We start from the raw sequence: 15,794 nt of genomic DNA, 5'->3' as shown, positions 1-15,794 counted from the left end.
ATTGGAACAAAAAAATGCTGACTACCACAAACTATTTTAAAGTTTGCATCTTAGCTGTGTTATAAACATTTGAAGCCCGCTTAAGTGTTTCTACCATTATACACAGGCATCTGAAACCCTCTTTTGAAACTCAAATTTGCTAACTTAGTTTACATGGGCCTAATTGATGACCTGCACCTAAGGACGGGGTGCACTTTTAAGCTCCACAGAGTGAAGATTGGTTCCTTGAGCCTAGGCTCCGAAGCACTTCATTTTAAACTATGGTTTGGACAAAGAGAGAAATTACAATGAGCACCAACCAAGAATATAAAGATAAATTGTATTAGCACCTAATGACAACGAACGAAATATAGAAGCCAAAAGTTGCATTAGGCACATCTCACATTCAAATCAATGGAAAAATTCACATCTCTACTTCTAAACAAGGGATATTTTTAGATATCTAATCACAACACAATCCAAAAGAAAAGCAGATGAAAATACATGCCAAAGTAATCAACTAAGTAGTTTACGACAACAAATGACATTGCCATATAGAGAAAGATGATGGTTACTGTAACTTACAACAACAAACAATATTGCCATGTACACAAAGCTGACGGTTAGTGTATGGGACACATATAGTCAAATCATAATTGATTATGCCATACTACCTCTGTACATATCTGAGTAGAAGGATACTAAGTTTCAAAATGGAGCATCTTTTTACTCCAAATTGTCGGCACCAAATATCAAAATGTTACCCCAACCTTCTATGAGTCAACAACTATCTTGAAATTCATCATCTTTGTATAGCATCTCGAAATGGATACTGATATAGTCCGGACGGTAATCATGGATTGAAGAAGTTGATCTGCTTACAAAATGCAGATCTTTATACATTTTATAGCTAGCACTACCTGCAGGATAAAAAATGGAACAAATTAGAATCCCACTTACTAAGAAATTTGCAAAGAAATTATTCTGCCAAACATAGGGACAGCATAAAATAGTAAAAGCAAAGTAAATTATCAAAGATAAACAAAATGAACAAGTAAACAAAAAATTATTATAAGCAGCTCTTCATGAAGTTAAATTAACCAAAAGCTGACAAAAAAGTAACTCCATGATGTTTATATGGTAAAATTAGTGACCAAAAATCTCCATCAAGCGTGCCAAACGCCGCTCCTCAGATACAACCTGCAGAAAGTGTCTAAGCTAACATTAAATGGTTTGTAATGTTCATTTATGTGGTTAGAACACACACACACTCACATTAAATGGTTTATAATGTTCATTTATGTGGTTCAAACATGTGCACGCAACTAACACACTAACAGCAACATTAAATGGTTTATAATGTCCATTTATGTGGTCAAAGAGGAGGGAGGGGGGGGGGGGGGGGGGGNGGGTGTTGGGGAGGAGGGGGCGCGGACCTAGATGGGTATGGTAAGTCCACAAAACAGAGGATTTCAAGTGCCTAATGTTCAACAAGAGTCCCAAGTTAAACAGGAATCTTTATGCTCATGTTAATTACAAAACATCATTTGATCAGCCGGCACTTGCTTTTTCTCTCAAAAAGTCCTAATAATAGGTTCTTGAGGATAAAAAGAGAAAGAGACAGTATGTCAGAGATTAGTTGCCACAGCTACCATCATTAGAGCGTTTGTCAAAATGGAAAATCTAGTGCTTCGGTTACAGCGAGAATCAATCAGAGCGAACTTCAAGACACAGTATGTTAGAGATTACTTGCCACAGCTACCGCCATTAGAGCATTTGCCAAACTGAAAATTCTAACGCTTCTGTTACAGCAAGAATCAAATCAGATTTTGAGCCCTTAAAGTAGAAACTCCCATATAGAGCTTTTGATTCTGTTGTAGAGAACTGCTGGGGGGATCTCACTTATAGTAATTCTCCTAAATTTTAACAGCGTTGCTCGAACACCAAACCCTACACCTTACACAAGGCCATATAGGCCTCAGTTACAATCATACAGAATATCAACTCATCAATGGAAGAATGAGGATCTCTACGTCAGCCTCCACAATGCACTTACGCAGGGACATGCTTTTCTGGGCAATCATGACCACTAAAAAAGATGCTTCCTTCACCAATAGAGGGCAAAATGCAAATGAATCCAAGACACCATTGTAGGTTTATGGGGAACCATAGGATCTATCTAGATACTATCAAACACCTAGAGGGGGGTGAAAGTTGTATAGCTAAAAAACACAAATCTCAATGTAATAAAAATAAATGCGGAAAATAAAATAGCATACCGAGGTTTACGTGGAAAAACTCCAATTTTGAGAAAAATAATAATTTAATAATTTTGGAAAAACCCACGGGACCAACACGCGAAAAAACAATCCACTAAGAGAAAAATATTACAAGGTAATTACCGACTCTACGGACTCCACCGCTCTTTAACCTCCTACGGATCTCACGCACGTCACCGGGTTGTCCACACCCGATGTTCGAATCCACGAACGCCACGCCTCAAGTCCGAATCCACGGACGCCAAGCCTCACGTCCGAATCCACGAACGCCACGCCTCACGAATCAAATCTCGAGTCGCCTTGATCACGCCGAATCCACGACGCCGCATATGAAGAATAAATTCATATTTCTATGGCGATCCTTTCCTTAGAGAGTCATTGAAGAACCAAAGAAAAATCTCTAAGCAAAACTTAGATCAATTCGACATATACATGTTGAATTCAATATCTTAAATTGACCTAAAAGAAGCTATTTAGTGGAAAATGGTTTAGAACGAAAAACCTAGCCTCTAGGGTTACTCTTTCATATATTCTTCGTGCTTCGACCTATTAGAGAACCCTAATACCTTATTTATAGACTTTAGAATCAATTAGAGTCGGATTAGAATTTAAATTAGAAAATTTTATATTGAGTACCGGTACTCGGGTGTGGGTACCGGTACGCCAGAACGCATCCGAAATTTTCTAATGCTGAATACCGGTACTCGGCCGATGCAGTACTGGTACTAGAGCTTGGTACCAGTACACAATGCAATTCCCAGAATTGCTGCTCTCAAGTTTTAAGGAACTCGATTTGGGTACCGCTACTCAATATAAAAACTCAGATTTTCAATCCGGTTTTGAGGAACTGGAACCTGGTACCGGTACTCAATATAAAATATTGTTATAATCATTTCAAAAGTTCCAAAAACCACTTCTAATCTATGTATCATCAGTTTATGTGATTCTAACGTCATAAATAGATATGAATCACCATAAAGATATTAAAAACTTACCTGAGCATCGTGATTCATACGGTGAGATATTTTCGAGTTCTTCTCGGAATCTTCGACCTTCGGCAACACGAACCGAACCCTTCAAGACTCCGACTCAAATTACGAAACTTGCCAATATAAGATCCCTAACAATCTCCCTCATTGACAATTTCGTGACAAAACTCAAAAACACATGAAAAGTAAAAAATGAAATTCAATGACATCACCAAAATATTGAACCTCCCGCGTATAAGATCCAAAGTCAAAATTACATATGAACTCCATGAACTCCTAAGATAGACTCTATGACTTAGACACAACTAGGAGTCTTGAAGTCTTGTGTTCCCTGCAAAACAAATTCTCCAAAAAATAAAGTTAAATCGATTTCGATCTTTCCCCTTTGGTTCAATGCCAAATGTCTTCAAATCTCCAAACATCTCCTCCTTCATCGTCGAAAGTGTCCTCGAATTCTCCCCTTTGTTCAACTCTTGTCCACTTATGTTTTCCCCTTTTTGTCAAAAATTGCCAAAAATAAAAACATAAAGAGAAAACATACTATGAAAAGAGTAGCAGTTTGTTCATAGTTACAGGACCAAAGCATAATAGAAAGTTGTTAAATCCTACAAGTAAAGACGAGACATAAACTAAAGTGCAGAATCGAAAACATCACTCGTCGTCTCCTTCATGGTCATCATCTTCTCTTTCCTCAGCATCTCCATGTGCTCCGGCAGTAGATGACTCGATCGGGTGTGATGAGCTCGGTCTAGTGCCGCCTGGAAAGACATCATCATGGCGACATTCGAGTATTTCCAATATTTTCTTGATGCCATCCTCTACTTTCTTGAAGCTTTGTTCAACCAGCTTCTTGATTGTCCGAAGCTCATGGTGTAGTGATTCCAATGTAATTACTCCCCCTGAGCTAGACGATCCCTCACGCTCTACTGGCCGAGTGGTTGAACCAAAAGTAGCAGTCGTATAGGCTTTCATTTGTTGGAAGGTCTTCAAGGTGCTAATAGACTTGGCCAATGTAACTCCATCAATAGGTCCAAGGCCATAGTCATACTTGTTGCACGTGATGTCTACCCCATTAGCTTGCAAAATTCTCGTGATCAAAATAGGAAATAGGAGTAGCACACGTTGTCTCGAAGCTTGAATGACATGCGCCATCTTTTGCCACATCAAGAAAGGAACATTGATATTCAATCCGTCAGCGCGCTCCGGATGACCAAGAAGATAAAGAAGAACTAGTCGATCCCAACGAATCCTTTTGGTCCCAATGGTAGGTAACACATTATAACATATCACCAAGGATAGGATATGATATTCAGGCTTCAGGTCCTTGGATTCCACATATAAGCGATTTGTCACCGTTCCCGACTTGCAGATTGCATTTATCACGGTGTTCCAGTGGGACGACTGTTGAATCGTTCCATGTGTATACTGCAGACCGGTAGTATCCACATTCAACCCAAATATTTCACCGATAGTGTGAGGAGTGACAAGTATCCTTATTCCTCGAACATGTGTCTCAAATAGATATGTCCCTGTCTCCTGATCCTCAACAAGTACATTTCCGCGCATATAGAATTCCCGAATGAGCTCCACGCAAAAAGCTGCACGTGCTTGAATCATCCCAACCGGCTCAATAGGGGCTTTTTGTAGTAAGTGTTCAAACTCCGGAACTTCCCTAGTGAGCTCATTGAAGTTCACGAAACGCTCCGCCAAGCAAGTACGGCTAGCAAAAGCCTTCTGCCGTTGTGCATCAACTGATTGTACTTCCACAGCATGCTTAAATCGGCGTTCTCGTTCACTTGATCCTTGCTCGCGGATAACCGGTCTACCTGTGTTGCGTCGCGGAGGAAAGCTTGCACCTTTCTTCTTTTTTGAGGTCTCAGGTGCTTTTCTTTTTCCTTTATCCGTTCTTTCCTCAGTGTTAGCTTCTTCCTCAAAAGAACTCTCATAGTGGTCGAAATCCGAACCCGACGTCTCTTCCTCAAGACGTGTTCTTTTAGTAGCTCCTCGCCGTCCTCGTCTGCGACCACGACCTCCTCCAGTGGCCATGAGAACCAAAATAGCAAGAAAGAGCGAGAAAGCCATTCTCCTAAAAAAATGAAACATGCAAATGTATTAACATAATCACAATCACAAGAAACTTGCAAAATAGTGTATCAGGTTTCTAATCAACTTAGAATGCACAAAAACACTCTTTCTAACAAATTTAATCAAGTTATTTCATGAAATATGATATTCCGACGAAAATTCCAAAAATCTTGCGTTCAAACATGTTATAGATCTTAGATTCATAACATATATAGCATTATTCTTAAATTTAAGTATTCAAAAGTCAAGCATGCATGTATCTAATGTCAATTAAAGCAAGGAATCGCAAGAAATTTCAGCAAAAACAGAGATCTCTTCTCAACCTAGTACCGGTACCCGAACACACGTACTGGTACCCAATACAAAAGTCAGTTTTTAAACGTTCGGGTTTTGCGGTACCTAAAACCAGTACCGGTATCGCGTGTACCGGGTTCTAATACCACTTGTAGGTTTATGGGGAACCCTATCAAACACCTAAAGGGAGGTGAATAGGTGTATAGCCCAAAAATACAAATCTCAATGTGATAAAAATAAATGCAAAAAATAAAATAGCACACCGAGATTTACGTGGAAAAACTCTAATTTGGAGAAAAACCTGCGGGACCAACACGAGAAAAAACAATCCACTATGAGAAAAAGAATATAAGGTGATTATTGACTCCACGGACTCCACCTCTTTTTAACTTCCTACGGATCTCGCGCACGTCACCGGGTTGTCCACGCCCCACGTTCGAATCCACGAACGCCATGCCTCACGTCCAAATCCACGGACACCACACCTCACGTCCGAATCCACGAACGCCACGCCTCACGAATCGAATCCTCGAGTCGCCTTGATCATGCTGAATCCACGACGCCGCATATGAAGAATAAATTCATATTTCTATGGTGATCCTTTGCTTAGAGAGTCGTTGAAGAACTAAAGAAAAATCTCTAAGCAAAATTTAGATTAATTCGACATATACATGTTGAATTCAATATCTCGAATTGACCTAAAAGAGGCTATTTGGTGGAAAATGATTTAGAACGAGAAATCTAGCCTCTAGGGTTACTCTTTCATATATTTTTTTTGCTTCTACCTATTAAAGAACCCTAATACTTTATTTATAGACTTTAGAACCAATTAGAGTCGGATTAGAATTTAAATTAGAAAATTTTACATTGAGTACCAGTACTCGGGTGTGGGTACCGGTACGCTAGGACGCATCCGAAATTTTCTAATACTAAGTACAGGTACTCGGCCAATGCAGTACCAATACTCGGTCGATGCAGTACCGGTATTAGAGCTTGGTACTGGTACATAATGCAATTCCCAGAATTGCTGCTGTCGGGTTTTGAGGAACTTGATTTGGGTACCGGTACTCAATATAAAACTCAAATTTTCAATCCGGTTTTGAGGAACTGGAACTTGGTACCAGTACTCAATATAAAATATTGTTATAATCATTTCAAAAGTTCCGAAAACCACTTCTAATCCATGTATCATTAGTTTACATGATTCTAGCGTCATAATTAGATATGAAGCACCATAAAGACATTAGAAACTTATCTGAGCATCGTGATTCATACGGTGAGATGTTTTCGAGTTCTTCTCGAAATTTCGGATTCTTCGACCTTCGACAACACGAACCAAAACCTTCAAAGATTCCGACTCAAATCACGAAACTTGCCAATACAAAATCCCTAACAACCATCTCAACATGCCGCGTATCTTATTCAGCTCAATTGAACGGCAGAATAAAATTAACATATAACAACTCTGCTTGGTTAGTTTTCCAGGTTTCAAAAGGAAATAAGAACAATAAACCTATCTAACTATTGAACTGCTGAACTTGACTAGATCCATTTCGTCTTGACATTGATACGAGCAAAAGATAAACGCATGACAAGAAAGAACATGAACACCCAGTGCGATCTAAATTCACTTGAAGATCAGAGCAATTTGAAATCATAAATATGAAAAATTCGAGAACATCAAACCTCTCAAGAAACAGGATACTGTAATAGTGCTTCTCTCACAAGGATGCATTCATCAACCTCATCTCCCACGTCCTTAGCTCCTTCCTCCGTCCCCGATCCCCAAACGTCGGCATAGACGTCGTACGGCGGCGTGGAGGAGCTCGCCCTTGAGGCGCTTTGTGCTTGTAGTGGACCTGGTCTTTGGTGAGGTTAGGGTTAATCGAGCCCCTGATGGACTCGTAGAGCTCGGCGGTGTCGGGGCGCCGCTGGGCCAATCCCCCTGCGCTCGCGGAACGCGGCGGCGCCGGCGAGGAGCGCGACTTCGTCGGCGTCGCTCCACAGCTTCGGCGGCGGAGGGAGACTCATGCGGCTTCCGCCGCCCCGGTTTGCTCTTCCTCGAGAGGGGGGGGGGTGTGGTCTTGAAGGGTTTCGCCGTCGCGGGGAGCGGGGGACGAGGAGTGGTTGCGCGGGGGAGGAGTTGCTGTTCGAACTTCGAAGTTCGAACCGGGCAAGGGGTCAAAACGGATACAACACAAAAGTTAAAAAAAAAAAAGACAAACAAAAAATAAAAAAAAATCTAAACAGATTGGATGGTGATTTGATAGTGTATCCATCTATCTATTAAACTATATGAATCCTCAATATTTGTTGCCACGTGGCAAGTTTTTCTTCACCCTCACTAATGTAACTCTTCTTCTTTCCATCACTAAATTTTCAATATGCATTTTAATGGTCCCATTAAACAAACTTTTAATTAGTGCATTTAAATGGTCCTATTACCTTTCCTCCACTATATTTTCAATTAATGTAAATGGTTTCACTACCAAACTTTCAATTAGTATATTTAAATGATCCTACTACTATCTACGATCTTAATCTCTCTATATCCAATTATTCATCATGTTCACTAAATTTTCAATATATATTTTAACGGTCTCATTAATCAAACTTTCAATTAGTACGTTTAAATGGTCCCACTACCTTCCCTCCACTATACTTTCAATTAATGTAAATGGTTCCACTACCAAACTTTCAATTAATATATTTAAATGGTCCTACTACTATATACGATCCTAACCTCTATCTCCAATTATTCATCATGGTCCATTTTCTCCTTCCACTGAACTTTCAATCCTTTATCTTCGATTTGTTCATCAATTCTTTATTTCTCATCTTTAGCTATACACCATCGCCTCCTTCCCTCACTCCCTCTCTCTCTCACTAATGTGCGCCCAATTCCTTCTTCCGCCGCTATCGGAGAGATCGTCGTCGCCGTCACTATCACCATCGCCGGAGAAGGCATTATCGGGTTCATATCTGCAGCCTACAGTGAAATATTTTCGGTAGATGTACCAAATGAGATACACAAGAAAATATTTAATATTTTATTATTATTAATTACTACTAGGGTTTTTATCCGCTGCAAAGCGCGGGTCTCTTCACTAGTTTAAAAATAAAAAATAAAACTATATAAAATTTATCTCACCTATTACTCATTCTAAATCGACTATTTATTTTTTTTATAAATTAAAAACTATATAAAATTTATCTCACCTATTACTCATTCTAAATCGACTATTTATTTTTTTTATAAATTAAAAACTATATAAAATTTATCTCACCTATTACTCATTCTAAATCGACTATTTATTTTTTTTATAAATTAAAAACTATATAAAATTTATCTCACCTATTACTCATTCTAAATCGACTATTTATTTTTTTTATAAATTAAAAACTATATAAAATTTATCTCACCTATTACTCATTCTAAATCGACTATTTATTTTTTTTATAAATTAAAAACTATATAAAATTTATCTCACCTATTACTCATTCTAAATCGACTATTTATTTTTTTTATAAATTAAAAACTATATAAAATTTATCTCACCTATTACTCATTCTAAATCGACTATTTATTTTTTTTATAAATTAAAAACTATATAAAATTTATCTCACCTATTACTCATTCTAAATCGACTATTTATTTTTTTTATAAATTTTAAGTTTTTATCTAAATTTTTATTTTATTTGGTTTTAATCAGACAGTAACTTTTCAATTTTAAAATTTGAACACATTATTTATCTTTACGAATTTAGTTAATATATTTTAGAAAACACTTCGGATAGTTGATATACTGTATCCGTACCCTAGAAAGAAATGATTAGAAAAATATATATATATACCCTACGCATTTAACTTCGGGTCAGGTCCGGATCTGAATACTTAAGTTACTAATATACCATCAGGTCTATTTGAACGGGTATGGGTAGTAACTAGTAGTAACTACCCATATACTATCCGTTTAAGACCGGGTACGGGTCGGGTCTAAATCGGATACGAATACCTATATACATATATATTTTTTATAGATTTTATTAAATAGTCTTCGGACAAACTATAAGTTTGCCCCTATAAAGAGAATATAAGTTGTAGTAATTACTAATATTATATACTAATATCTAAATAAAGAGAAAAAAATAAAGAGAAATAAAAAAATTTACTAAATAAAATATTCATTAAAAAAAACTGGGTTGTCGACTATGATTGGAGAAGGGATTTGGAAAATACTCACTCGTGCCACGTTTGTAAAGGATTAATATCGCTGATGATGACGACGATGGAAATATTGTTCCATAAAAAATTTTTAGGCAGAAATGAAACAAAAAAAAATAAAGAGTAAAAAACACAGAGTAAAAAAATTGGAGAAAAGAAAGAAGTAAAAGAGCGGTTAGGGGGCTTTTTTTGCAAATAGCCCATTCACAAAATTTTATTTTAAAATTGACAATGTCAAAAATTTATTTGCAAAAATGGCCCTGCCCCTGCCACGCAAGTGCCACGTCAGCGCCACGCGGGCGGGGCAGGACTTTAAGTTGAACACGGTGAATGGTTCACCGTGTCCAATACAAATATCATATTAGACACGGTGAACCATTCACCGTGTTCAATACTAATACATCCTTAGCTAAAAAATGACTAAATCCTAGGTAGTTGTATTGGACACGGTGATTACAATTAACTCGGCTTAGCCAATTTTTGGCTAAGTGGGGATATTTGTATTGGACACGGTGAATGGTTCACCGTGTCCAATATAATATTTGTATTGGACACGGTGAACCATTCACCGTGTTCGACTTAAACTCCTGCCCCGCCCGAGTGGCGCTGACGTGGCGCTTACGTGGCAGGAGTGGGGCCATTTTTGCAAATAAATTTTTGACAGGACCAGTTTTAAAATAAAATTTTATCAGGGGGCTATTTGCAAAAAAAAGCCCACGGTTAGGGTTTTAGTGTTTGATGAAAATATTTAGAGACCCCTCATTTATAAGTCATATTAAAATTGATCCCTCAATTTCAGAAGTTCAAATCTTATTTTATTTATTATTGGATATTTCATTGGGTCCGGATTTGGATTCGGATTTGAAAACTATTCCGAACCCTACTCATTTAAAAGTTCGTTTCGGACTGGGTCCAAATCGGATATGGATATAAAATATCCAAACTCATACCCGAAACTTTAATGGGTAGTTTTTTTAACCCATATATTGTCCTTTTTTATCGGGTCAAGTTTGGGTCCGGATAGGATCCGGATAGGGTCTGGATTGGGTATGGTATATCGGATATTTTGGACAGCTTTATTTTGCACTTTCTCACTTTAGTACCATATGGTTTAATATTTTGTTAAATTATATACCCCAAAATGGATAATAAAAAGAGAAAATTAAAATCACATGGTACTAACTTGATACAAAAATAAAATCACAGGGTACTAACTTGATACACTTGAAACCAAAGGATACTTGTCACGCCCCGGATTACACGATCTCCGGGCACGCCGACAAATCCGCCGTATACAAAGAAATTTTTCCTGTATACGAAGCGATAGCTGTACCTGTAAACATACAATACTACAACCAGTAGTATAGAGCTGCAAGAAAACTATAACCAGAAAGAAAAAAATAAAATCCAAGTTCACTATACATACAACATCCGGTATACAAAAGCTTGCCCAGCGAGATACAACCAAAGTATGTATATGAACTCAAAAAAAAAAAAAAACCACCACTACCTGCAGCTGGTGCTCCGCTAACTCAACGGCTCGTCTGGTAGGGCTCTAACTTGCGACGCTCTTACCACGATCGGTCTCAGAAGGTGCAACAGCTGGAACAGCATGCTCTGCAAAAAGAGTGGTAATAATAGGGCGTGAGAACTACTGTAAAAACAGGTAGTCCTCAGTGGGTGCCGCCTCAACATCATCGGTCCACCTACTAAGTTTACAGAGGTAAGCAAGAATAGGAGGAAAAGCTGGAAGAAATCTACAGCTAAATACCACTACACTATCATGCACTACGCTAACCAACTGTAGTAAATGTCAATCCTGACCCAATTTCACCAGGGACTGTGATACACCCATCCCGCCCGTCGAAACTACACTAACAACCACCACGCTGAGTAGTTGTGGAGAGCAAGTCCAACCAAGACGCAACGACACCAACGCAATAGCACTAAGCCTGACTCCGGAGTGGCACTCGTGGGCGCGACCCAAACGAGTATGCAAGCGTATCTTTGTCGAGCTCAATCAAGCTCTCACAGGTTAAAGTCAAGTAAACTGGGTCCAACTGGTCTAACAACCAACAAGCCACGTGCCCTAGGCATAATCTGATGCCAAAACAGCAATCTGGGTCCACCGTCAATCCCGACGGCACCCAATAGTTCGGAACAATCTGAATACTACTGTAAAAATATACTCGACATCCCAGCATGAGCGTAACAGAAATCTAAACTACTTGGGGTATCCGTCGCTCTGAAATTGCGATGATACAACTAAACCACGGCTCCTAGAGCTAAATCTGATAGTTTAAGCATATGACTGGTTATATTCGCGGATTTTCTCCTAAGTCAAATCCAAGTTCAGCATGTATAATTTATCCACTCCAAGTTCTGTTTAGATGTCAACAACATGAAAGATCATGAATTCGAGCTATTTACACATGAAATGCATAACACAAAATATATGCTGTCAACCGCGACTATAGGAGTAGAAATCCGATGATAAACCTACCTCGGAATACTAATCCAAATCCGGCGCGACGTCGAAACGGCGGAATCACACGCTCGCTCGGCCTCCCAACGCAGCAACAACAACACTTGTGTGCTCGAACAGCTTTGCGGCGCGACGTCGGCGACGAAACGACTCCACCCGAGAGCTCCTCCACAACCGGATCAAGCCTAGAGAGAGAGAGGAGAAGAAACTAGTAAAAACTCTCTCCCTCAGCCTCTCTACGCATATAAGAAGGAGTGGGAGGGATGGGTGATACGATCAAGGTAAGGAATTACCAAAAAATCCCTTACCTACCTTGGTGTACCGGTACACGGGCACCTATACCGGTACAAATGGCAACCCGAGAGCAGCTGCTCGCAAACAGGCGAAGTGTACCGGTACATCTCCGATGTTGTACCGGTACAGAAAGTGTACTGGTACACCTCTGATGTACTACCAGTACAACTAGCAGAAAATCTGCAATTTGCAGATTCCAATGCTAACTCCTGCTCTCGCGTTCCTGCTTAGTCCGTTTTGCGTCTATTTCGCGCCAACGAGACTCGGACTTGTCCCAACACTCTCACAATGTGTCGACAAGCCTCAAAAGCCGCACACCAGGAATACTACAGTACTAAAGTAAGAAAGTGCGAAACTACAGGTGCTAACTTAATACACTTTAAATCACAGGTTACTAAAGTGAGATAGTGCGAAACCAAAGGGAGGTATTTGAAGTTTTCCCTATATTTTATAAAATTTAAGCAATTATAAACTATTAAAATAAATAATTAGCTTAAATTTTGTATTCAAAGAGCTATAAAACTACTTAAAATAAATAAATTAAAATTTTGAATACTAAAATTTAAATTTTAAAAGATCTGATAGTCGAATCAAAATAGTCTATAGTTTAAATAAGTTTTATACATTTTTATTTTTTTCACACTTTATTGTTGGTTTTTTTTCCAACAAAAAAAAAAACCCAAAGAATTTGCATAAGTTTATTGGTGGCAAATTATTGTAATTTATATACTTTAGTTTTGTTCAATAACACAATAGTTAAAAAAAAAAAACTTAATATGGAACTCCTAATTAATTGTTCATTCATTAAACAATTAAGCATAGAAATTGTTCTTCCAAATCTAACTCATTTAAGAATATATGTATTTTGGAAAAAAAAAATTGAAAAAAAAAATCTCTTGGCCATGGCAATCCACAAATGGTAATTGCGACCATACAAAAGTATCAACCAAAATTTAGATAAAAGTGTAAATATACTAAGAATCCTATTTCTTAATGAAGAATTCGCCAATGTTTTACTTATGAACATTTTTAATTATTAGTTGGTAATCATGTGTTCTCCGTTATAATGCAAACTATTTTTCATGATTTCAAGGTTTATTGATCTTAGCTCAATTTGTTCCACTTTTCTTGAAGAACGATTGTTCGTATTATACTCACTTTTATATATTTTGTGAGAACTTTTATGGATAAAACTTGATATTAGTTTATGCTATGAAATCCTGATTATTTTGATACGATTTTATGGTCTGAAAAATACGATGATTCTCATTTGCAGGTATATTTTGTGATTTTTTGACTCATCCACTAGGGTTTACTAATTGGAAAGCTTTTTGGTGGGCGCTAATTTTTTCTTTTTTAACCCACCGTCCCTAGAGAAAGTGGCAAAGGATTTGGTAATTGGTATTCGAGATTCCAAGTTCGAATCCTAGTTGATTCACATTTTCAGCTAAGTTTATTTCTAAATGAAATAAACGAAGCGGGTAGCGTGCTACCTATCTCTCTAATATATATATATATATATATATATATATATATATATATAATATATATATATATACTATATATATATATAATATATGTATATATATATATATATATGAGCAGGGCTGCTTGTGCCTCTTAGTCAGAGTACGGAGGCCTCCGCTGCTCCTGACCGTTTCGTGATGAAATTTCGAATCGAGCGATCGGGCTCCGTTAGACTTGATCTAGTGCATTTGAAGTTTCTAGAAAATAAAAATTTTTTTTTTTGCGACTTTTTTCGATATCAAAATTTTACCTTGTGATCGAAAGGATTCAAAATCCATATTTTTAATGGTTGATATCTGCGATTTTTCAAATTTAAACGGTATAGAATATATCAAATCAGTATGAAAATTTTGATAGAAAATTCTTTATATAACTATCTACAACAGATCTAGTATTTCTGATGCGAAATATTAGTGCTATATCCACCACTTTTTATAGGATTTATTTTCAGCCGTTAAAAAATTATTGATTTGAATTCTTTCGCATTGCTAGGTAATGATATCGAAAAATCGCCAAACCTTTCTTCAGTCAAGAACTCTTAGAATACGCTATAGATCAAGTCTTAACGGAGACGATCGTTGATTCTGAAAACCATCATTGAAAACGGCCTCAGCGAGCACGGAGGCCTCCGTTGCTCGCTGAGAGCTCACAACAGACCGCTGACTCTATTTATATAATATATATATATATATAGTATACTATATATATATATTATATCTCTTTTATATTCACCTTTTGTGTCTAATCTTTTTTTAAAAAAATTGTGGACTTTAAGAAATCGATTGTCTAAGTTCTATGCATATTTTACTGAACTTTGGTAGAATCGTAGTTGGTTATGAGTGCATGTTTCTAATGCAAACTATTACCTTTTATTAGATCAGTTCAAATTTCTCGAGCAAGTTCTGTATGTTTTCGCATGTTGACATCTCTTATGGAAGGTAAAAACCACCTCTACAGATTTATATTATAAGGTAAGATTATTTGAGCCATTTAAGTTTATTCTATAATTTTTGAGGGTTTATATTTTGCCACGCAACTTATTAAGCTATGTAATTTGCTCTTTCATTTCTAGCTAAGTTGATTAGATTCACATTTCTAGCTAATTTTATTTCTAAATGAAATAAACGAAACGGATAGCGTGCTATCTATCTCTCAAAAAAAAAAAAAATCTTTTTATTCTAATTTAGCTATACCATATAGTAAATTCTTGAATGAATGGATGAAATATATGTCCTAGTGTTCCACGGACAAAACAAAAAAGTCCGACCAGAACCACACATAAAAGTTTTTTCCGTAACTCAACCATTTCATAAAGAAGTAAGAAACTCTTGAATTTTTTTTGTCCTTTCAAACTAAATATAAATTATGAGATAACGTTATGTTTTAATATGAAACGATGGATTCATTTAATCTACTTATTATTTTTCTAACTGAATTTAATCAAATTAAAAAAATAATCTCATTTGTCATCAAAACTAAATATGCTAATATATATATATATATATATATATATATATATATATATATATATACAGATATTTAAATATTTAGATCATGTTTCATGGTGCCGGGATCATTATTGGAAGCGTCTATCATCGAAACAAATCGTAAGTTAAAACGGTCATTTACTACAGATA

The 15,794-nt window shown here is 37.0% G+C and overlaps 1 protein-coding gene across 6 annotated transcripts; it reads right to left on the bottom strand.

Moving 5' to 3' along the window:
- Positions 508-7,812, bottom strand: LOC109712202. 6 transcript variants are annotated; one of them, XM_020235638.1, is made up of 5 exons: positions 7,313-7,812; positions 6,006-6,968; positions 3,254-5,333; positions 2,371-2,624; positions 508-899 (listed from the first exon to the last, which is right to left on the bottom strand). In XM_020235638.1, exon 3 carries the CDS (start codon positions 5,327-5,329, stop codon positions 3,899-3,901), a length of 1,431 nt encoding a protein of 476 aa, XP_020091227.1. In that variant the 5' UTR covers positions 5,330-5,333; positions 6,006-6,968; positions 7,313-7,812; the 3' UTR covers positions 508-899; positions 2,371-2,624; positions 3,254-3,898. The 6 variants fall into 6 exon arrangements, with proteins under 6 accessions (XP_020091227.1, XP_020091225.1, XP_020091226.1 ...); XM_020235636.1 differs by having other exon boundaries at positions 2,382-2,624; XM_020235637.1 differs by having other exon boundaries at positions 2,382-2,624; positions 6,006-6,946.

The sequence above is a fragment of the Ananas comosus genome, linkage group 6 (genome assembly GCF_001540865.1).
Source record: "Ananas comosus cultivar F153 linkage group 6, ASM154086v1, whole genome shotgun sequence".
Taxonomy (NCBI): Eukaryota; Viridiplantae; Streptophyta; class Magnoliopsida; order Poales; family Bromeliaceae; genus Ananas; species Ananas comosus.
This window is presented reverse-complemented; position numbering and strand designations above follow the sequence as displayed.

What these genes read in the sequence shown, in the direction of transcription:
- LOC109712202 (XM_020235638.1), bottom strand. Translation starts at nt 5,329, where the DNA reads ATGGCTTTCTCGCTCTTTCTTGCTATTTTGGTTCTCATGGCCACTGGA.